This window comes from Leptonychotes weddellii, chromosome 1 (assembly GCF_054177405.1).
Source record: "Leptonychotes weddellii isolate Sample4059 chromosome 1, ASM5417740v2, whole genome shotgun sequence".
Lineage (NCBI taxonomy): Eukaryota > Metazoa > Chordata > Mammalia > Carnivora > Phocidae > Leptonychotes > Leptonychotes weddellii.
The window spans coordinates 155,109,147-155,134,000 of NC_138369.1; the positions used below are offsets into that span (position 1 = coordinate 155,109,147).

Sequence of the window (24,854 nt, forward strand, 5' to 3'; positions counted from 1 at the left end):
TGCCTCATTTAGAAATGTTCATTTACTACTGAGGACCACTGAGAAACTCTGCTTACAATTTCTCATTTAACCACATGATAAGCTGGTTGGTTTTTTTTTTTAATCCTCAGTAATGAAACAAGCATGAGGAAAAAGGGACAAGAAGGCAAGAGCACACATTTAGCTCACTATGATTTTAAGAGCAATTTAAAGGACTTTCACTTTTCTATGTCTTATAGTTATAGCACCATCTGGTGTTTACATGCAGAAAGGCTGTGAGGGCAGGTGGTGTAAAAGTCCTTTGTCACTTTTTAAAAAATGTTTAGGCAGCCTAACAAAATGATGTGAACACATGACTAAGTTGATAACAACACAGATCACACATTCAATTTGGAAATACAGAAATAAAAATTTAGAAATCACTGTGGCATTAGAATAAACCTTTTAAATAACTTCCAAATAAGAATACTCTTCAAGAAAAACAAGACAAATGCAAAACGTAAGTTATTAAAAAAGGGAAAAAACTGACAAACATTCTAGAATCTTGTTAATAGGCCATTTCAAAATGTAGAATCTTATAAAAAGTAAATTATCAAATAAAACAAAGAGTTTGTATTTGAATACCCAGAAGATCTGAGTATAACTCTTCTTCATAATACAGCCTCAATCCTTAATCCCTATGGAGAACATAACAAGGCCTCACTATATTAACAATCCCCAGTTAATCACGTTTTATTATACTAGGATGTGACAATCTTAGCATATTCGCTTATTTAGCTTATTTTGTAACTTAGGTAAATTTCTTTATTGGCTAATGCCACTGCTTCTGCGTTCACCATGACACCAACGTTACTTACACCAGTATAGGCTTTCCTGATATCCTAGGATGTCTTAGCACTTCCGACATTGTCTCTTTTGTCTCTTCCATTCTCTCTTCATCACTGGAATCCACAACAAATATTACCCCATAGGACTCAGCATAGTAGTTCTTCCAGATTCCCCGAATTCTTTTTCCACCTCCCAAGTCAAAGATGGTGACTTCAAACTTTCCTTGTCTAAGGTCAATTTTGGAAAAGCCAACAGTAGGAGCTACATCTTCAGGATACTCTGTTTCAAATGATACAAAAAAAAAAAAAAAAAAGTTAGGCTTTAAATTAGTAACATTAATCTAACTTCACAACTTAAATGACATAAAGTGTTTTTCATCATAATTTAGTACTAAATGGAATGTTTATTACTTGCTTACACACTAAGCTTTATATCTAAGTATACTGGTTTGGGGGAAGGGTAGATATTATAAAATATCCAACTAGAATTTATGGTCCATGCAGATAAAAATTTCTGTTTTTTGTTTATTTGTTTTATATTGACATAACCCCAGCTCCTAGAATAATGTCTACCCCATAACAGGTACTTAATAAATATCTGTAGAATGAATAAATGAATGAACTCTTGCCTTCAAGGCTATTGACTCTCCAAGTTACAAATAATAAAAATTTTAACCCTTCAACACCACAGCCATCCCCAGGGACCATTACAACCTCTGTGAAGTTATAAAGAAAATCTGAGTATTTAGAGAATAGTTGAGAAGAACCAAAAAATGGGAGAAGCTATGAGGAATAGACTGTGCTTTTTTAATTACTGAATTAAAGCTATAATTGGAATAAAGAAACTTCTCAAGTCAGCTTGCAAATATAGAGTAGATTTCATTATTTCTACAGGAACATGTTCTGGATGTTCTCATAAATTTAAAATTGAAATTTTCTGTACTTAAGGATATGACAACACAAAGAAGGTACAGGGTGTACATAACTGCCAAGGAATGGTAATAACAATAAGATTAAAAAGATAACTAAGGTTCAAGAAAGACTTGAATTGGGAGTTGAGACTTTAGGCCTAAAAGCTAGGTAAGAGTGATCTAAATAACAGAAGAAATAGCAAAGGCAAGAAAGTACAAACAAGTTGAATGTCATAGTTGGAGCAAACCCTTAAGATTGTGAATGCAGACTGAAGAGAGTTCTGGAGAGAGAACTGGGAGCCATGGAAGGTATTTCAGTAGACCAGTAATATAATTAAGGTGACTAAAGTAGTGCTTTATTAAGACACATCTTTGCAAAGTCTCTAGAACTGGCTAGAAATGAGAGTGATGGCTGCTTTTCAGACAGATATGAAAATAAAGAAGAAAGAATGGAAAGAGAGAACTCATGAAAGACTAACAGAACCTAGTGACTCGATGGCAATGAAGAAGAGTTAGAACTTCACGTTTGTCTCATTCTCTCTTCATCACCAGAATCCACAACAAACAGTACTCCAATGGACTTTGTTTACACCTGCATGGGCAATACAATGGCCCCAAACTACATGAGGCTTTTTAAATTAAAATCAGTTAAAATTAAATTAAATTTCAGTTCTTCAGCTGTACTATCTACATTTAAAGTGCTCAAAGCCATATTGGCTAGTGGCCCATCCTACTACTAGCCCATACAGAACATTCCTATCATTGCAGAAAGCTCTACTGAGTAACACTGGTGTAGATGGTCTTATCATTTCCACATTCAGCAAAACATTTGCTACTACAGAGGTAAGTTTGAAAGGCATTTGCCGCTAGGCTTAGGGGTGACTGGGAAACAGACTTGCAAGGTACTACTCCCTGGCAGCAAGTACTTTAGTGCAGTTTAAACAGCTCCCTAGAGAGTTCAAAGAGACATTACAAGTCCTATTTTTCTAAGACCTTCATTACCTAGGAGAAAAAAGTTTAGAAGCAATATAAGCAGAATGATACTCCCAAAACAGGATTATACTAGACATTTAAAAATATGGATCTAGTCCAGACCAAAACTGGTTTCCTTAGTGAAAATAAGCAGCCATCTTTGAGCATGATTTGAGAGGTACTCCCAGGAAATTATCAGTGAAAATAAATCAACAATGCTGGAGTAGGGATAAGGAAACTAACACATACAGACACCTACTCAGTACAGGACTTCATTAGGCATTAGGATATAAAGATGAATAAGATAGGGTTGCTGTCCTCAAAGAACCTATAGTTCACTATAGACAGATACTATTAATGGAAATAACATAAGAACTGATATTTCTATGAAAAAAGTCTGGAGAGGATAGCGTGAGGATTGCATGCCTGCGTCCTGTGTCCATGTGCTCCCCTCCCCCTGCAAAACTCGTATGTTGAAAACCTAATCTCCAATGAGATGGTGTTTGGAGGTGAAGCCTTTGGGAGGTAATTAGCTTTGGGTGAGGTCATGAGGGGTTAGTACACTTATAAGAAGACACAGAGAGCTTGTTTTCTGTCTCTCTGCACCACATGAGGACACAGCAAGAAGATGGTTGTCTGTAAATCAGGAAGAGGGCCCTCATCAAGAACCCAACTATACTGGCACCCTGACTTCACACTTCCAGCCTCCAGAACTTGTTTAAATTAAGACACTGGTACAACAGCCCAAACCAAGACCAAGGACATTCAAGAGGAAAACAGTAAAGAGAAGGGAGGCAGAAGTTATGGTATACAAAGGCTTCAGAAAGGCCATGAAAGAAAAATGAAGGATTAAAAACTACATAATTATAATAAAGAAGGGAGAAGAACATTCCAAACAGGAGAGCGATGTAAGCACAGATAAAATGATGGCAACATTCCCAGGAAACCAATTCAGATTAGGTAATTTGTTCAAGGTTACATGGTAGGCAGAGCAAGGATTCAAATCTAGGTCAAGACATTAAACGCCTTTCCTCTCTGACTTCTCTAGCCTTTCCTCTGGGTCCTACTCATGTTTCAAGATTGAAGACTAAATGTTCTGGATACAACTTCCCTATAAATCCTTTCTGATGATTTCTTTCTACTGCCAGTATCACCTACACGCTCTATCATAATATTCTGTCTTCTTGCTGGTCCTCACAATAGCCTGTCCCTTCCCAGTATCTGGGATCTACTTTGTATCCTTAATACTTTGCACAAAGTATATAGTGGCTCAATATTATAACACCAGACTGCCATGACAGCTGAAGCTACTGTCCTTACATCCATCTTCCATATATTTATCCATCCATTCATGCTAGTAGCCATTTATTGAGGGCCTATTATAGAAAGATCAGGCATCATACAAGAACCAGGGGTACAAAGACAAATGGTCCCCAATCCTGAGGATTTCAGTAAAGTATATGTGTTAAGACAATCTCCAGAAAGCCCAAGATAAAGTGAAAATATATAATCAATAACTATTTATTGAGAATCTATTGTATGCTAAGCACTGTGCAATGTCCTAGATACACAATAATAAGATCCATCTTCTGATCTTACAGAAATCTTACGTAGAGGAGAAAAGTGGAAACATAAACAAATAACTATCACATAGTGAAGATATGTTAATATCCAACAAAGCTAGGGATCAATTTACACAAAGAAAAATTCTGCCACCCAAATAACAATCATTTCTTAGAAACTATTAGGAAACACACTGGATAGTCAGAAAATCCTGGATTCTTTAGCTGAGCACATACCTATTTAGGATAAAGACTACAATCCCCAGTCTCTGTGGCAGCTAGGGTTGGCTGTTAGAGCACATTCAGATAATGAGCTTGTGTTGTGGCATTAAATGTTTAACCACTTTGGGGGTGCTTTGATAAGCAGTGTTTGCCATTTTCCATGGTATAATTACTCCCACTATGGCTAATTTCAAACTAGTGTGAGGTACCTGAAAACACCGTTGGGAAGAGATGTACCTAACTGGCTCTAGATAGCTGATATGAGCCAAGAGAGCAAGTAGGAGCCAGCTCCAGAATACCACCTGTTCTAGTCAATGTCACTAAGTTGAACTGATACAGCAGCTTCTAGTTCATGCCCTTAAAAGAAAATAAAATGGCCTCCCTTCCCCTTTACTTCTTCCTTCCACCTGAAATGCACAGTAGTGAGCCACCTTGGACTAGATAGGCAAGGGAGAACACTATAAATGGCAAAAAAAATAGGAGAAGGAACTTGAATCTCTACCACCATGGGGCTGTTATGCTACGCCTACACTACTTTAGTGTGCACTATTATGAGAAATAAAATTTTATTTTGTTAAGCCACTGTTATTTTAGGTCTCTGTTAGGACAACTGAACCTATATCCAACTAATGCAATCACTTTGATAGCCATAAAGAAGAGAAGTTGATTGAAAGAAGCAAAGGTGAAGGTAAGGAAAGTACTTTGATTAGGAAGCTATCACATTCTAGATGAAAGACACTGAGGGTGTGGATTTAGACCCTGCAGTTAGAAAAGAAGCACATATATCTCAAAAGAAGGAGAAGGAGAAGGGAAGGGAAGAAAAACAGAGACAAGCCAGAAATAAGCTGAAGAGTGGAAGCCATGGCAGAAATGTTGGAAGAAGGTTGCCTATTACACCTAAGGCATGGCTGAACTGGGACACCAAAATGAGTAAAACTACTCTTTGGGAATTTATGGTCTGGAAAGGTGGAAGAGATACATGAATGAAGGAGTAATTTAAGTAGTGATACAAGTAGGTATAAGTAAGTATAGGCCAAAGCAGAGGAAGTAGTCAAGTCTACTGATGGTGGTGGTAATGGCTAAGGGTAGCAGGAGGTGGAAAAGACTTCATGAAGAATGAGACTATATAACAAAAATCCATCTTTAGAGATATATAGATACTCTGCTTTAAAAATAAGCAGATATTCTCTCTCGTAAGACAAGTGGGAATAGCATAAACAAATACAGAGGCATAAAAAAGCTCCATTGGAAAACTTCATCTAGTTCTATATAACTGGAATCCTTAAAAAAGAAAAAAGGTAAGAAATCAGTCACTAGAGTAGACTAAAGAATAAATAAACAAGATGAAGAACAAAAACAGAACCAGAGGGAAGCTTAAAGTTGAAGACAGCTTTAACTTTCTGTTCATGATGTAACACCTTGAGTATTTTCTAAACTCAGAAAAAGAAACTGATGGATATATGGAGGTGAAAATCAGAAGAGAAAGATCCTAATGGAAAGAGGATGTTCTAAGTACACACAACAGATTAGATGGTCTGATTCTTAGATTATGCTCCCCTGAATGTAAGACTGAAGAAATGGAAGGGGATGTTTAGATGAGGAGTCACAGTCTGCAGGCCAAATCTGGCTCACTACCTATTTTTATATGGCCCTCAGCTATGATTGTGTTTTATATTTTTAAATAATTACAAAAAAAAAAAATCAAAAAGACAATATATCATAACACATCGAATTTTAGTGTCCATAACAAAATCTCATTGGAACATGGCCATGCTCATTTGTTTATATACTGTCTATGGCTGCTTTTGCACTATGTCAGGGTTGTATAGTTGGGAAAGAGACCGCATGACCCTCAAAGTTTAAAATATTTAATATCTGGCTCTGTACAAAAGAAGTTTGTCACCTCTGGTTTAGATGATGATGATGAGTCCTCCGTGAGCCTATAACCTAGGACATAGCATGAAGGGTATGTACAAAAGGACTTCCTAAGAATCCAAAGACAACATACATAATTTACATCTAATGTTACATAGTAGAATATGAGGTGACAAAACAGCAAGTTTTGCAAGGTGTTAATTTTCTTTTCTAAGCCTCCATAAATAAAAGCGCCCTATTTGATATGCATATCTTGTTGCAACATCCTTTCTCAGCAACAAATATATGTTTTTTCCCAATTCATACCTATAAGATGCTTCGCCACATCTTCTGGGTATACAACAAACTCACCAGCACAGTTGCTTCTATTTTGTAGTACATAGCATTAAATTAAGACTAACTAAATAAATACATTCAATGAGATGCAATATAAATGACATGATAAAACCCTTTGATAAAAAAGAAGCCCTCATTTTAACATAACTATAAAAATCAAGTTGAATCACGTTGGAAAAAAATATTGAAAAAAAAATGAAGACATACAAAGACAGTTGTGCTGGCTAACTACATTTCTACCTCTCTTTCATTTAGGCGTAGCCTTGTGACTAAATTCTGGCCAAGAGAATGTAAGTGGAAGATGGGTATCATTCAAGGCAGGGCATGTCCTTTTTTTGCTTTTTCCCTCCTGTGCTGAGAAGACAGATGTGATCCCTTTTATCTGATCAAAGACCTCAAGGATCCTCTGCATCTCTGCACTTACTCAAATCTGAAACATGTTAACTGGCTGGTACTCTTAAGCTAGAGTCTATTCACCATATTAGCCACAAGTATACTAAGAATTTAAAGTAATGGAGTGTATACTATCTATACCAAATAAATATGTAACAAAGCAATTTACATAAATTAATAATTCAGAATAATTTAATAATAAATATTTTCCACTTACCTCCTTGGATTCCCTTTGCCGTTGCCGTTTTACCAGCATTATCAAGTCCCACCATCACAAGAGTCACCTTTCTTAAAATAATAAAAATTTAAAAATCACTTTCTGAATTAATTCAATATTGGGGAAAAAAGAAAAGTAAATTCATTCATTCAAGCAACATTTAAGGAGCTTCTACTATGTTTGAGACAATCTGCTAGACCCCAGGCAGTTCAAAAATGAATAGAATAGATTCCAAAAGCAAAATTCTTGAGAAATACCTTTAAAGTGTCATCCTTCTGTTCTATAAGCAAAAAAGAAAAAAAAAATTGTAGAAGAGATTGTGCAAAAGGTAGAGAAAGAATAAGAGAAAGAGAAAGAAGAAAGAAGGATTCTAACCATGAGTTACTTATCATGGCTAAAGACTCAATTTTCTAGTTAATTGAATTCTAAGGATTATCACAAATCTGTTTTCTTGTGAAATACATAAGAAAACAATTATTGTTAGGTTGTAGGCACTACTGGTGTGCTCACCTGTTTTTAGATACGCAGCACCTTACCAAGTATAAATCTTAAACACAGTATAATAACATGATTATTAACTTAAGGGCTAACATATTTTGAAATAGGGTTCCTACAATTATAAAGCTTAAAATGTTTTTGATGATATAGCTAAACTTGACAGAATCAGGAAAAAAAAAATCTAGTTCAATTTTACAGTCAAAGAAACATAAGCCCAGAGTTGTAAGACAATGAGTCACTTACAAAGCCAGAACCAGAACCTAAATCACTTAACTCCTAGAGACTTCTTAAACCAGGGATAGGTAAAAAGAAACAAACCTATTATAATGGTCCTATTATCTTGGCAATACAGTCCACCACTAGAGCTCATTTCTGGTTCAGGTTGAGCCATCACACAATATAACAGGTAAGACCATCCATTAACACCATAGATTTGGGAATATAGCAAGAAAGCCACAGCGTAACACGGCTGTCATGTTAAAGCCACAGGGCCACATTCTCATGGGATACAGTCAGGGCTTCTGCCAAGTCATTCTTCACTAACAATCATCCCAAAAAGGGTTAAAAAAAAACAGAACTTAGATGTTAAGAAGGGGTGTTCTTTCATCTCTCTAGCCCTGACTCTCTTGGATCCGTTTGTTTTTGTTTTATTCTACATGTATTCAAAGGATCCATATAACAAAAAGAAAGGACAGAGTTGAAGGTGTAAGGCAGTCAGATTATGGGTCATATGCTGAGGAAGAACAAACCTGGTCTTGCAAAAGCCAAATTGGTCATCTATTAAACAAATAGTTACTGACCATCTTCTGTACACTAGACACCAGTGTTCTAGGTATTTGAGATACACCTGTTTGTTTTTTAAGATTTTTTATTTATTTGTCAGAGAGACAGCACAAGCAGGGGGAGTGGAAGAGGGAGAAGCAGGCTTCCCGCTGAGCAAGGAGCCCAATGTGGGACTCGATACCAGGACCCCAGGATCATGACCTGAGCCAAAGGCAGATGCTTAACTGACTGAGCCACCCAGGCGTCCCGAGATACACCTGTTTATTAAAATAACTACAACAACAAGAAAACAAACAAAAACAGATACAGAAATTCTTCCCTTACTAAACTTACATGTTAGTGGCAGGAGACAATAATAAATATAAGAACTAAGTACATTATAACTATGTTGGAAGGTGGTTACATACTATTAAAAAATATAGAATAGGGCGCCTGGGTGGCTCAGTTGGTTAAGCAACTGCCTTCGGCTCAGGTCATGATCCTGGAGTCCCGGGATCGAGTCCCCCATCGGGCTCCCTGCTCGGCAGGGAGTCTGCTTCTCCCTCTGACCCTCCTCCCTCTCATGTTCTCTGTCTCTCATTCTCTCTGTCTCAAATAAATAAATAAAATCTTTAAAAAAAAAAAAGAAAGCACTTTAAAAAAAAATATAGAATAAAGCAGGGTAAAGGGAGGCGGGAGTGGGGATTTTTTATGTAGTTTTATGTAGGTGGGTTGCAGTTTTATGTAGGTGATATGGGCAGCCCTCATTGAGAAAGTAAAATCAGAGCAAGGCCTTGAAGGAGGGAGTTAGACATGCAAATATCTGGGTCAAGAGAATATCTAGGGCAAAGGCACTAACGTGGGGGCATGCAGGAATGTTCTAATATCAGCATGCAAGCCAATGTGGTAAAACCCAGTGAGAATGGAGCAGGGAAGAAGAACAGGGAGTCAGAAACACATCAGAGGCCAGATCACGGAGGACCTTGTAGGTGAGGACTTTCGGTGAGGACTTCGGCTTTTGTGAATGAAGTTAATTTACTCTCCCTATTAATTTCTTTTGTTATCCAGGAGCCATAGTCTTCTAAAAGTTTCAACTGTCTATACCCACCATGGGGAATAAATGGAAGTATATCTAAGGTTGAATCAGTGCAAGAATAAAGTAAGTCACAATTAGCAGCATCCCCATAACCCATCCCTAGTCATCCAGTGGGGGGTCAGTGGGAATGCCAAAGAGAACCATGACAGATTATGAATTTAAGGAGCTGAGGTAGTATGTGAGTTCTGGATACCTCTATGCATGTAGAAATTATACCTGATTATCAACTGTGAAAAATATGAGTTTACTTCTTGAGGAAGCAGTGCAATATTCTGGAGTATAACTTTATTATTTTGTTTGAAGAATTCATAACTACCAAATATCAAATAAGACAAATACAGATTACGGGGCGCCTGGGTGGCTCAGTTAGTTAAGCATCTGTCTTCGGCTCAGGTCATGATCCCAAGGTCCTGGGATTGAGCCCCACATTGGGGTCCCCAGGGAGCCTGCTTCTCCCTCTCCCTCTGCTGCTCCCCCTGCTGTGCTCTCTCACTCTCTCTCAAATAAATAAAATCTTTAAAAAAAAGACTTAAATACAAAATAATTTCTTAAGCAAAGTATAGTAAATGTCTATCCAAAAGAAATGGATAATGTAGCATTTATATAATATTTTAGGTAACTCCAGTTACTAGATACACAATTAGATTAAAATAATATTAAAACTAATTCAATTGCCCTTTGAAAAATGTATAATGTATTTCAAGATCTACCATGCTTCAAACATGACGATGAACCAAAACAATTACTATTAGGGAACAAAATGCCCACATTATGCTTATTTGCATCATTTATTCTATAAATATTTATTAAACACCTTTTATACAGCAGCAAACAAACATTCCACAATCCCTAGCCCTCCTACACCTTAGAGCAAGAAAACAGGTTTTAGGTAAGTATGTGTGGTGACTGTTGTCATGGAAAACCACAGGCAGCTGCAGGGAGAGATGGCAGGCAACCATACCTACTCTAGAAGTCAAGGAAGACCAACTGCAACTAGGTCAGCAGTTCCTAGGCACATCATGGAACTGATGTTTTCTCATGCCTTAGGAGCCAAAGTGAAAAATCTCAAATATACTTTTTTCAGGAAAATGGCCCCTCATTCTTTATTACACAGATTGCATCTTATGTTTTCTCTCCATTCTTGCCAAGATTTCAGCTGAAAAAAATCTTCCAAATAATTGCTCTTAAACATTTTGAAACATTGCTCTTGAAGCTTGCTACCAAGGGTATTAGCTTTTTACCTTAAAAGCTTTCCTTTTTTAATAGACTATTAGGTTCAAACAAAAAAGTCCTTCAAACATGAAAATAACACATTGGAAAATTGTAATTATGCTGAGACTGGCACAAAATAAGTCTCTCTGGATTTCTTTTTTACTTTGACTACTCTTGAAAGCAGTTAATTTTTTAGATCATTACGCCATATACTTGAAAACATGACTTTAATTAAATATTTGAGGTAATTAAAGTCTTAATGAATAAACATAACATTAGCAGTACAAATGAAAATCACAGCATGAATTACTGCAATGTCTGATAACAAAACATTAAATTTATACTTTCAGAACAGAATGGGTTTATTTTATTTTTTTTCTAAAGATTTTATTTATTTGACAGAGAGATAGCCAGAGAGGGAACACAAGCAGGGGGAGTGGGAGAGGGAGAAGCAGGCTTCCCTCAGAGCAGGGAGCCCGACACCCCGACGCTGGGCTCGATCCCAGGACCCTGGGATCTTGACCTGAGCCGAAGGCAGATGCTTAATGACTGATCCACCCAGGGGTCCCCAGAATGGGTTTAAAAGGTTAACATTCACCTAACACTCAAAATTCTATGCAACCCTTTAAAAAATGAAGATGTACAATCTAACACATGTTAAAAATGTACATGTCATTACAGCTGTTTAAAATATGGTAAATCATCACTGATTGGGAACAGCTGGCTGTGCCTATGACAAAAGAAGGAGGGAAGACACTCTGTCTTTTAACCTTATGATTACTGATCAAATACATTAGCCCTTCTATTAAAAAAATATATATACAGTGTGCTTAGGTTTATAGTATCTAGAAAAGTTGATACTAGTAAAAAAAACAAGTCATTTGGTCAGACAGTAGGCATTATGGACACAAACATGCCTGCGACACGGTTTTCTATCTCAGAGTACTCATCTTCTAATGAGAGTGACTAAAACATAAACAAATATTAGTACAACAAAAAACAACAGATACAGAAATTCTTCCCTTACTAAACTTACATGATAGTGGCAGGAGACAATAATAATAAATATAAGAACCAATATTAGTACACTGTGACACTATGACAGTTAAATATGCTCATCTATATATAAAAGATATTAAAGTAATACAGAGCAAGAGGACTTTATCTAGCCTAAAGATACAGGAGGTCACGGAAGCTTCTTAGACAAGGCAATGCTTCGGCTAAGCAGTTAAAGTGGAAAAGTTTGCCAAACAAGGGGAAGATGAAAATAGAAGGTAGGAGAATGAAGAGATTCCAACTGAGAATACTGCCTGAGAAGATACCATACCAAGGAGGGGAGGAGAACTGGCAGGATGTAGAGTTGCTAAAGCCAGGGGTTAAGAGTACACCTTAGAGCAGCCTTAAACAAAAGGAGAACACGCTTGTTAGACTCACACATAATCATGACACAATACGACTACACACTGAGTCTAAAGTAAACTTGATATACTGCTACCTTAGGAACTAGTATCAACAAATAGTTAACAATGTGACCTTCCCAGAAGTTGAAAGTGATCACTTCACTCTTATCACAGTTATCCCTGAGTCATTAATTACATATCAAACTACAAAGGCTGAGATGGAAAGGACTTCGTGGTATTTTAAGATGTACAGTATTGTTGGGGCGCCTGGGTGGCTCAGTTGGTTAAGCGACTGCCTCCGGCTCAGGTCATGATCCTGGAGTCCCGGGATCAAGCCCCGCATCGGGCTCCCTGCTCAGCAGGGAGTCTGCTTCTCCCTCTGCCCTCTTCCCTCTCGTGCTCTCTGTCTCTCATTCTCTCTCTCTCAAATAAATAAATAAAATCTTTAAAAAAAAAAAAAAAAGATGTACAGTATTGTTTGTACTAGTAACAAATCTGATAGGTTGCCACAACCTTGGTTTTAGACCTGTATTCAAGTCCCAGATTTGCCACTTCCAAGTTATATGACCTGGGCCATGTTATTTAACTTCTCAGAATTTTATCAGTAAAATGAGTTAATAATAACATCCATCCCATAGGAATGTGGTTAAATGAAATATGACACTGCAAGTAAAGTGCTCAATGCCTGTGGCACAAAATAAGTGCTCAACCAATAGCTATTCTTATTACAGCATAAGACTCAAAACAGGGAGTCCATGAGATGAGACTCCAGAAACAGACAGGGACCAGATTAGAGAATGAATGGGTGCAGTTTTACACATGTTGACAGTGCTCACTCATCTCACACTGAAGTCTGAAGCTGAAGGAGAGATCTGTGCTAGGTTTATGAGACGTACACCTGGTAATTAAAACTATGAGAACAGATGAAAGATCCCAGGGAGGGCGCAGGAGGGAGAAGAGCCAGGGGCGAGGGGGGCATGGAACCCTTAGAACCTTTGAAGAAACCCTTAAAACTGTAGTCAGAAAGAAATGAGGAGACTAAAGAAATGGCAGCATTGGGAATAGTTTCCAGAAGGGTTATGAGATGAACAATATCAAATACTGCAAAGTTTCGTAAAATAAAAGTATCTTTTTCGTAATTGTCCCAAATTAAGTAACTCAGCAGTAAATGCTCTCATCTTTTCCCAAACCCTGCAATAACCAATGCCTTGAATTTATACAGTATGTCTTAATAGTTCAAAGCTACTTTACCCTACCATTTATATTCATACTGTCCCTGCAAGTAGAGTGGGTACAAGTTACCCATCCCTACGTGCTCATAAAAAGTCAACAGCAGTTTCCATGGCAAGTTTAAATACAATGGCTTGTAAAAATAGTAATAATCATTATTATTTTAAAGGGTAACTTGAACCATTTTGTTTAGCCTACAATTTACTCACATTTATATATATGCACACAGATACACATCTGATAGCCAAGTAGTATGGCTCATTTTCTTTTTCTTTTTTTTTTAAGATTTTATTTGTTTATTTGTGTCAGAGAGAGAGAGAGCACAAGAAGGGGGAGCAGCAGAGGGAGAAGCAGGCTCCCTGCTGAGCAAGGAGCCCGATGTGGGACTTGATCCCAGGACCCTGGGATCATGACCTGAGCTGAAGGCAGACCCTTAACCGACTGAGCCACCCAGGCACCCCAGTATGGCTCATTTGCATCACAGTATCTTGAAGGTATTGTGGTATTTTACACAATATCATAATCATAACTTAGTTCGTGGACCTAATAGAAAGTAGATTACCTAATAACAGGTACACTAACTAAGGTCATGAATAGCATGCTGTTAATAAAACCTAACCATGATATTGATGAAAATCTAACTATGGCATTTTTCTGCTTAAAATCCTTAAACAAAATCAAGTCCAAACTCTGTAGCCTCCTCTTCTGCCACTCTCCTCCAGCAGGCCTACTAGTCCAGGTACTCCCCTCATCCTTTCTGTCCTTCCTGACCATCCATGTTACCACAGCAAACAGACATTAACTTTCTCATGCAACTTCTCATACAGTGTCCTCTACTAGAACTTGTCAATCAACTCTGTAGCCCCAACATCAAACACGCTGGGCACACATTAAGCATCTTTACTGAATGAAACAGCATAATATATTTTCCGACTCCCCCATCTGCTGAGTAAATATTAAGTAAAATTAAAATATATAATTTTCAGTTGATAAAGTACTACAATGGATTTAATTTATATAAATCTTCACATAAAAGTAACAGTTCAATCTTAGGGAATGTAATTAAAAGTATCTATCTTCTGGGATGCCCGGGTGGCTCGGTCCATTAAGCATCTGCCTTCAGTTCAGGTCATGATTCCAGGGTCCTGGGATGGAGTCCCTCATTGGGCTCCCTGCTCAGCCGGGAGCCTGCTTCTCCCTCTTCCTCTGCCTGCCACTCCCCCTGCTTGTGCTCTCTCTGACAAATAAATAAAATCTTTAAAAAAAATTATCTTCTTACATCAAACTGGCTGAGTTTTCTGAAAAAGTTTATGTGCTCAAGGTTTCAAGGTAATAATTAACAGTGAGAAATATTTTTAAAAGTGAAATAAATCTGAGTAAAAAAAATTAAAAGTAGGGATTAAGAGTCAAAAGCTTGTTTTATATATTTGATCTCAGAGTCTCTTTTTATAAAACAGATATACAATTTGATATATCAGAAATATAAGCAACATAATACTGGAGTTTTGAACTTAGACTCAGAAAATACTTGATTTGTCAATCTTTTTTGAATGACATTATTGCAGTCATTTGAACATCTACAATTCTAAACTTCCTGACCTGTCAACTAAGGAGACAATACTTCAAATGAGATAATTACATAAAAACTATTTCTAACTTCAAAAATATTTTGCAAGTCAAAAATAAACTATTTCGGGGGCACTTGGGTGGCTCAGTCAGTTAAGCAGCTGCCTTTGGCTCAGTTCATGACCCAAGAGTCCTGGGATCGAGCCCTGCATCGGGCTCTCTGATCAGTGCGGAGTCTGCTTCTCACTCTTCCTCTCTCTCTGCCCCTCTCCCTGCACTCATGTTCTCTGTCTGAAATAAATAAAATAAAATCTTAAAAAAAAAAAACACAATTTCACCAAAACACTAAAAAAAACTTAACACATCAAATTAGTATTACTGAAAATATTTAGAACTACATAAAGCAAATTCTAAATTTAATAAGTAACATAAACACACGTAGGAAAAAAAGACTTGGGGGGGCGCCTGGGTGGCTCAGTCGGTTGAGCGGCTGCCTTTGGCTCAGGTCATGATCATGGAGTACCAAGATCGAGTCCCGCATCGGGCTCCCTGCTCAGCGGGGAGTCTGCTTCTCCCTCTGACCCTCCCCTCTCTCATGCTCTCTGTCTCATTCTCTCTCTCAAATAAATAAATAAAATCTTTAAAAAAAAAAAAAAAGGAAAAAAAGACTTGGGAACATGATTTTATGATAAATGTGTGAGAGAAAGAAAAAACCTACCACAAAAAAAATCGATATTATAAAAAATTTACCAATAAAAAATTTACCAAAAAAAAATTATGGTGTGATTTTATTGTACAAGTGCACTATTTTCTGACATTTTAATCCAGATTGTGGAGCCCAGGATAATATTACATCAAAATCACTATCTAAATTTATGGACCATTAATAAATAGAAAGAGGACCAAACTTGGGGTCATATGCTAGCTCTGAAGTCAAATTTTTAGTGTCAATTTGTTTATTTCTAAAATATAAAGGGGTAGAATCAGAATGCCTCTAGGTCCCTTTTTATCCTAAAATTCTAAACTTACTAAGAATAAGCAAGAAGCCCCAGGGGTTTAAAAAGAAATGTAAACCATTCCAGTTCTGCATACAGCACATCAGATAATCCTTGCTAATCTGTGTGTACAGCTTAATTAACAAATTAAAAACTCAGCAATTTCTATAAACAGTCTAGGATTTACAATTATATTTATTTAAACCAAAATGATGGCTATTAAGGTGCTAAATATTTCCCCAATGAAAAAATCCATAGCAAAGACGATATACCCTATCACGGTACGCTTTTACCAGACACCACAGAGATGTACAAAAAGCATTAATCCACAATGCTTAAGTAACATCTGAGTCTCTTTTACAGTTGGCCACAGTGAACAACAACTTACTAATAAATTTGAAGTAAAGTTTTGATAAGCTGAATTCTGACATCAAAAAACACAGACAGGAGCAAGGAGTTTCAAAGATTTGTTACCTATTTCTTTAGAAAAAACTGAAATGTGATAACCAAAGTTTAATACTTGTAAAATCTGGGTAGTAGGCACATGAGTACTTACTATATTTTTCTTTTTGTTTAAATAATAGTAAATATTTTTATTTTTAATTGTAATATTACATTATTCTTCTTGCCGATTTTTTTCTCATTTAACTTGATATTAATTTTCTGCTTCTCTTAGGTAAGCCATTTCTGAATTCATGCCCTTGGAAAGCTTAGGAAGCACAAAATTTCTTCAAGACCCCAGTAAAATTATACCCCTTCCCAAATCCTGTCTTTTATTCTTGCTAAAAATCTTAGAAATCATCTTTCAACTCTTGCGTGTTCTATCACATTTTATATGCACTATTCCATCAACTAGACACTACCTGGCATAAATCATAGGAGTTTAGAGTATGTAGATGATAATACGTAAGGGTGAGGACCTACTTACAAGGTCCCGAATATACTGAGCACAATGGCTTGTATTCTGTGTCCAGGACAAACGCTGTTCCCTATACACAAAATAAATTTCAATAGTTTTAAATGTTAAAAATTAAAATATGAAAGTACTAGGAAAAAAGTATAGGTGAATATAATCTTGGATACATATAATGGAATATAATCTAATTATTACACTAAATGGTGTATTTGAATAAAAAATTGTTAAATGTTTATGCTTCAAACACCATAAAAAATTTACAAACATAACAAATGGAAGAAAAATATCTGCAATATATACTATAGAGAAATGGTTACTACTATATATATTTAAAATCTCTTAGAAAATTCAATAAGAAAATGCACCTGCCCCAATAGGAAAACAGCAAGGGAAATCATTGGGAAATTCCCAAAAGAAGAAATACAAAAGTCCAAGGAAAAAACAATTTTAATAGGAATCAAAAAAATAGAAACTAAATGTGGACAGCATTTCTCCCTATAACCTGAAAAAAACAAGTGGTGACTTGGGGAAGAGGGGAAAAGGCACTTTTATACACTTCTGGTAGGAGCAACGATTGTTGATATGTTTTGTTTTTTTTAAAGCCTTTCTGAAGAGCAATTTGGCAATATATAGCAAATACCTTAAACTTTTTCATTTGATCTCATCATCATTTGAATTCCATTTCCAAACTATTTATAGAAGGGTGCCCACACAAGCCTTGTTCATAATAGTGAAAAATTTTTAATTTTCTAAATATTTAGTAACAGGAATAATTAAACATACTTTGGTCAATCTATACACCACACTACTCTACCTAAAAAGATGGTTCATGAAAAACATGTAAAGATGCAAAAAGATAATAATTGTGATTAAAGCAAAAATAAATAAAAAGCTGCCAAATAGCATTCTATTATCTCTTTATTGTTTAAAATTTACACAGATAGAAACCATCAACAAAACAAAAAAGCAACCTCCTGAATGAGAGAAGATATTTGCAAATCATACATCCAATAAAGGATTAATATCCCAAATGTATAAAACTTAGGATAATACATAACCTGACACAACTCAAAAAAATAACCTGATTAAAAAACAGGCAGAGGACCCAAACAAATGTTCTTCCAAAGAAAACATAGAGATGGCCAACAGGCACATGAAAGGATGCTCAATGTCACTAATCATGAGGGAAACGCAAATCAAAACTAAAATAAGGTATCACCTCACACTGGTCAGATTGGCTATTATCAAAAAGACAAAAAATAACAAGTGTTGGTGCAGATGTGGAGAAAAGGGAAATCCTGTACACTGTTGGTGGGAACATAAATTTTCCACTATGGAAAACATATGGAGTATGGAGGTTCCTCAAAAACTTAAAAATAGAACTACCAGGGGCGCCTGGGTGGCTCAGTCGGTTAAGCGTCTGCCTTCAGCTCAGGTCATGATCCCAGGGTCCTGGGATCGAGCCCTGCATTGGGCTCCCTGGAGCTCAGTGGGAAGCCCGCTTCTCCCTCTCCCACTCTCCCTGCTTGTGTTCCCTCTCTCGCTGTGTCTCTCTCTGTCAAATAAATAAATAAAATCTTTAAAAAAAAAAAAAAAATAGAACTACCATACTATCCAGCAATTCACTTCTGGGTATCTATAGGAAGAAAACAAAGACACCAATTTGAAGAGATACATGCACCCCTATGTTTACTGCAGCATTATTTACAATAGCCAAGATATGGAAGTAACCTAAATGTCCATCGATAGATGAATAAAGATGTGGTGTATAGATATACGATGGAATATTACTCGGCCATAAAAAAAGAATGAAATCCTGCCATTTACAACAACATGGATGGGCCCAGAGGTATTATGCTAAGTGAAATAAGTCAGGGAAAGACAAGTATCATATGTTTTCATTTATTTATGGAATCTAAAAAACAAACACACAAACCAAACAAACTTTCAGAGATAGGAAACAAACTGTTGGTTACTATAGCAGGGAGAGATGAAATAAGTGAAGCGGATTAAGAGTTACAAACTTCCAGTTATAAAATAAATGAGTCACAGGGATGTTATATACAGCATAGGGAATATAGTCAATAATATTTTAATAATTTTGTGTAGTGTCAGATGGTTAATTGGACTCACCATGGAGATCATTTGGTAATGAGTAAAAACAGCAAATAAAAAGAGAATTTACAGTTATATAAGAGATTCTACAACAAAATGTAAATCTTTATATGCAACTTTATATGCCACTTTTTGCTTAACTGTGCTTTCAATGTTCTACATAAACATTCATCACCTTTAAATAACAATAAACAAGCATTACTTTTAAATATTTTTAAATAACAACAGCTCCTGTCCACAAGCCATCCTGGAGGACAGGTGAGAAGAGTTGAATAAACATTTCATTACAATACATGGATAAGTAGAGACAAATACACGGTGCTAAGCAATTACAATGAAAAGGTAAAAAACCTAGATGGAATTCAAAGAAAGTTTTCTGAAAGAGAATCTCCCAACTGACAAGTGAGGAATGATTAGGAACAGCCAACCAAAAAAAGAAGAGCATTTGGTGAGGAATGGAGGGACTAGAGAACTTAAATTCGGCAAATTTGGCATAAGGAATTTGGACAGAAGGAAAAAGGAAAAAAGACCACTGACAACAGTGTAGAGAATTAATCAGAGGGGAACAGTGGAAAGTCTGTCAAAGAAATGTGGGAGAGAAATAATGGAAATTTAATCTAAAACCGCGCAGTGGGGCGGTGCCTGGGTGGCTCAGTCGTTAAGCATCTGCCTTCCGCTCAGGTCATGATCCCAGGGTCCTGGGATGGAGCCCTGCATCAGGCTCCCTGCTTGGCCGGAAGCCTGCCTCTCCCTCTTCCACTCACCCTGCTGGTGTTCCCTCTCTCGCTTTGTCTCTGTCAAATAAATAAATAAAATCTTTAAAACAGGTATGGATATGGAAAGGCTAAAAGAGTGTAAGACTTGTAAGTGGTATTAAGCCCATAGAAACCAAAAGACTTTATGATTTGAGAGATCAAAGCACAAAGAGGTATCTAGGATTGCTCCCGGCTTGACTTGGGTAAAAGGAAGGCAGAAGCAATTCAGCATGGAAATGAGAGAGGATCTAAATTCAATTTTGGATGTGCTGGGATTGAGGATTCTTGTGGAATGGGATATGTAAATCTTCAAGTGGTAGATGAGTCTTTGTACTGGAAACACACGGACTTGAAAGCCAATGTTTAAGTGGCCACTGAAGTCACTATATGTGGTGAAATTGCCCACGAAGGGAGAATATACATTAGAAACAGAGTTGAAGACAGAACACTGGGGAAGACTTGAGAGTGAGATGACGAAAGGCTAACTGGCAAACAGAGAAAGAAATGGCCAAAGGCAGAAAGGTAAAAATTTTTAAAGTCAGGAAAAATAAACCAGAGAATTTTAAGAAGAGAGTGGTCTTAAGTGTCAAACTGAATTAAAGGGTCGGGGCAGAAGTCTTCAAATGCAGGAAGTTAAGGAATGCATGAGAGGAGATGAAGTTGAGAAAGTATCAGTAATCCATTGCCAACTGTTAGTCTGGGGTGAAGGCTGAGAGGGAAAGGTAGTGGCTGCAGGGACAGAGCGTTGTTTATTATGGTAGACACAGAATAATGACTTCCCAAATATGTCTACAACCTAATCACTGGAACCTGTGAATATGTTACCTTACATGGCAAAAGGAATCTTGCAGACATGATTAAGTTAAGGATCTTGGATGGGGAGCTTATCTTGGGAGTACCCAGGGAGACCAGATGTAAACACAAGAGTCATTATAAAAGGGACTTTTTAAAGTCCTGATAAAAGATCAGAGAAGAAGGATGTTATACAATTGGCTTTGAGGATGAAAGAAGGGGGCCACAAGCCAATGACTGCAGGCAACCTCTCTTTTTTTTTTTTTTGCTGGAAAAGGCAAAGAAAAACAGATTCTCTCTCAGAGCCTCCAGAAAGCTCTAAGGCTCTCCTGACCCATTTTAGACTCTGGCCTCAGAACTGTAGGATAATAAATTTGTGTTGTTTTAGGTCACTATGTTAATAGTAATTTGTTAAGCAGCAATAGGAAACATTTAGTTTGGGTTGTTTTTTAGGTAAGAGAGGCTTGAGCATGTTTACATTCTAAAGAAAGAACAGAAGCGAACCTGTGAAGACAAAAGAGAAAGATTTTGTATTTTTGATAAAACTGAACAATAAATTTTGGGATAAAAGTTTAGCTTTATTCTTGTATCCCAGAAGTTCTCTCTGTGACCTCTGGCAAAATGCTGACCAACTGAAGCTAACCAAGAAATGAGGAAAAAATGGAATAAAGAGCACAGCCACCATAATTAGTCTTGAAAAGGAAAAATGAACCCTTCTTCCACAAACACAGAAAGGGACGAAGGGAAAGGTATCTATACTGATAAGTATAAAATGAATTGAGGTGGGTAACTGACTAATAGGCACTCGTCTCCTAATCTTAGAAGTATCATTTACTGGGGCGCCTGGGTGGCTCAGATGGTTAAGCGTCTGCCTTCGGCTCAGGTCATGATCCCAGAGTCCTGGGATCGAGTCCCACATCGAGCTCCCTGCTCCTTGGGAGCCTACTTCTCCCTCTGCCTCTCTCTCTCTCTCTCTCTGTCTCTCATGAATAAATAAATAAAATCTTTAAAAAAAAAAAAAGAAGTATCATTTACTGAGTGCTACCTGCAAAGCATCAAGTAGTTGCATAAATTTTCTTCTCAAAATGTTGCAAGACAAAAATTATCCACACTTGACAGGGGGAAAAGTGCCAAAATTCCTAGGATTCAGACATGAATCTGTTTGACTCAAAAACACTATATTGAGAAATCTGGCAGACACAACCATAACTAAGTGATCAAAGTTAACACTACAAGTAATAAGACTATCAACATCACGCAACCCTCGATACTGAGAAAGACATGTCATCTCTGTGGTATTCCTCTGCCCAACAACACCTTTATCAAATCACAAGGAAAACAAAACTTTGTTATAATTTACCCTTGGCCTAATTCCAAAGTAGAACTATTAAAAAGTCAACATTATTTATAAGGAATAACAAACTTAAGGTTTCTTTATAGGGTAAGCCTAAAAAGCATCATTTTTACTGACTCTTGCCTAGCATAGTGCCTGGCACATGGTATTTTCTCAACAAATACGTGAATATCAAGTAGCAGGTGCTAAATCTTAATACATCCAGCATTTCAAAATGAAAGGTTAAGAAGCGGACTCTTTCAATTAAAGGCTTAACTAGATTCCACATGAAAACTGAAGCTACACTACAGTTAAGAAAACACTTTCCATCAGCTAGTCTCATTTAATACAACACTCTTGAGGCATAGATATTATCACCCCCATTTAATATATGACAAAGGTGGGGCCAAAAGTGGTTAAGTCATATAATTTATTAAGCAGTGGAGCCAGATTTCAAACCCAAGTCCTAAAAACAGTGAGTGAATGAGTGTATGTGTGCGTGTGTGTGTTGGAAAGGAATGTGTGGATGTTATGAAAACTCTATCCCATGCTTCTCTATTAAAAAAAAAAAAAACCTCCCATTACAAAAACGTCACAGGAAATATACACAACGGATAGTTTCCAATTCCATACACAAAATCCACAACTTTTTAAGAAATTCGAGCCCATTTAAACAGTAAGCACCACTGATGAGAACTTAAATGCAACTAGACAAAAAGGCTACATCCTCCTACCTCTTCCTCTGGGGACAAGTCAAATTGGGAGCAAAAGCATCCCCCGAGGCCTGAGAGAGACTCTTCCCAGAGGAGAGGTGTGCCCCCCCCCAACCGGCCCCTCGGGGCACAGCTGTCCCTACACTCCACGACCGCACCGGGCAGCCGGCTCCAGCTTACCTGATGGGCTCCCGCCACCGCTTGAACCAGCTGCAGCAATTGGCCATCAGACTGAACATGCCAGACCGCACCTCCCGCCGCCTCCCATCCGAGCCCCGAGCGGGGATGGGCCCCTGGTTGCCCCGGGCCGAGTCCCCGGAGGGCCGCAGCCGCTCCCAGGGACCTCTGAGGCGGAGAAGTCGGGAGGGAGGTCAAGGCGATCAGTCCCTGCACCAGGCCCTGACAACCGCGCCGGGGGCCCGCGAGCCAACAACGGCCTCCTCGCCCAGGCACAGCAGGGCCGAAAGCGCAGATACACAGACCCGAGCAGGGTTAGCGGAGCCGGGCCACAGAAAACCCCCGCGTCGACGTGCTGACGTTCCTCGCAGGCGCGGAAGGCCCGCCCCAAGCACCGCCCATGTACTACTCCAATCGTGCGACCGCCCGTAGTGGGGGCCTCTGAGTGGCTGAAGGGGCCGGACTCCCCTTCCCCTGTGGAGGCGGGGGCGGGGAGGTGGTTCTCGTAACTAGGCAACCGGAGCGTCCAGAGAGGCGTTGAAAAATCTCTGACAGAGCTTGGGCAAGGCTTCTCTGAATACGCATACAAAATGTGTTGTTCCTCGTCTGTCCCTAACCCCAGCTGAGATCCAGAGATCTCAGATCTTGTGCGTGTTTTGTTTTGTTTTATGAAGCAGGGTGGGGGATCCTCTGGGACTCCGGCAGACTCTGGCTGCACAACTACAGAAACAATACCCTGGGGCAGTTATTATAAATTAAGGACGAGGGGGAAACTCATTTGCTAACTATCTAATAATTCAGATGACAGACGTTTTAATCTGTATGTTTATTGCTGTTTGTTACATAAAATGTAAAATGGAATTGTATGATATTTATTGTGTGTGGGGGTTATGAATGCAAAATAAATGAGTATCTTTTAGCAGGAGCTAAAAGAAATAATATATTCATTGTAGAAAATGTGAAAAACACTGAAAAAGGAATAAGATGAACAAAATAAAATCTCATATTCACCACCCCAAAATAACAAGTATTAACATTTTGATATACGTTCTTTTGAAGATTTTTAGATAATATTAGATTGTTAGCTATTTGGTTTCTGCAAGATGGAGATGGTGATCTGCTGGCTGTTTTTTTTAATATGTTTTAGTTTATCTACAAGGATATGTAATATCTGCATTTCTTTGTATATATATAGAGAGAGAGAGAGAAAAGAAATGGCAAGTACATTCCTGTAGGGGAAAAAAATGCCCGCACGATATGTAGGGACCTGTGTGTCCATTCCATTTCTACTTAAATATGTTTTTTCAAATCTTGGTAAAAGGAGAGAGGGCCCTGGGATGCCCAGTGTGTCCAGGGGAAAATAATGGTTTGCTACAACAGATTTAGGTTTTTGTTGTTGTTTTTGTTTTTGTTTTTAATATTTTATTTATTTAGAGAGCACACATGCGTATGAGCGGAAGGCAGAGCAGAGGGAGAGAAAATCTCAAGCAGACTCCAAGCTGAGCATGGAGCCCTATGCAGGGTTCATCCCAGGACCCTGAGATCATGACCTGAGCTGAAATCGAGTTAGACGCTTAACTGACTGAGTCACCCACCGTCCCACAACAGATTTAGTTTTAAAATTTTTCTCTGTTCTTTACTCATTCATGTGACCCTGATTCAACTCATACACATCCCTTACAGCTCACCATCTCTGAACCCAATTATCCCATCTGCAAAATGGGAATGAAAATACCTACTTTGCAGGGTCACTAAGATGATGAAATGAAAGAAATAAAGCCTAAGTGCAGTTTCTAACAAATAATAGATAGTAGATTTTGAAGTTGCTGTCACCTTTCTAAAAAACATTTATGGCACATTTCCTCCTACCTCTTTCTCCTAATTGCTAAGAATCTTGTTCACTATTTTCATTGTCCTGACTTGATAAGTTCAAATTTCTTTCCAGTCTCAAGGCTACATGACCTGTACTGTTTTTCTTAACTGAATCATCCCTTCATCAG

At 37.7% G+C, this 24,854-nt stretch overlaps 1 protein-coding gene across 2 annotated transcripts in view; it reads right to left on the reverse strand.

Moving 5' to 3' along the window:
- The window catches only part of ARL13B (ARF like GTPase 13B), a 68,495-nt gene extending 45,287 nt beyond the window's left edge, over positions 1-23,208 (reverse strand). Inside the window, exons 1-3 of one of the 2 annotated variants that reach the window (XM_006728440.3) lie at positions 22,858-23,208; positions 7,295-7,365; positions 837-1,086 (exon numbers count right to left, since the gene is read on the reverse strand). In XM_006728440.3, coding sequence (XP_006728503.1) covers positions 837-1,086; positions 7,295-7,365; positions 22,858-22,916 — 380 coding nt within the window. In that variant the 5' untranslated portion in view covers positions 22,917-23,208. The remainder of the gene's footprint in view (positions 1-836; positions 1,087-7,294; positions 7,366-22,857) is intronic. The other variant, XM_081798441.1, reaches the window with a different exon arrangement.
- Positions 23,209-24,854: the final 1,646 nt, after the last annotated feature.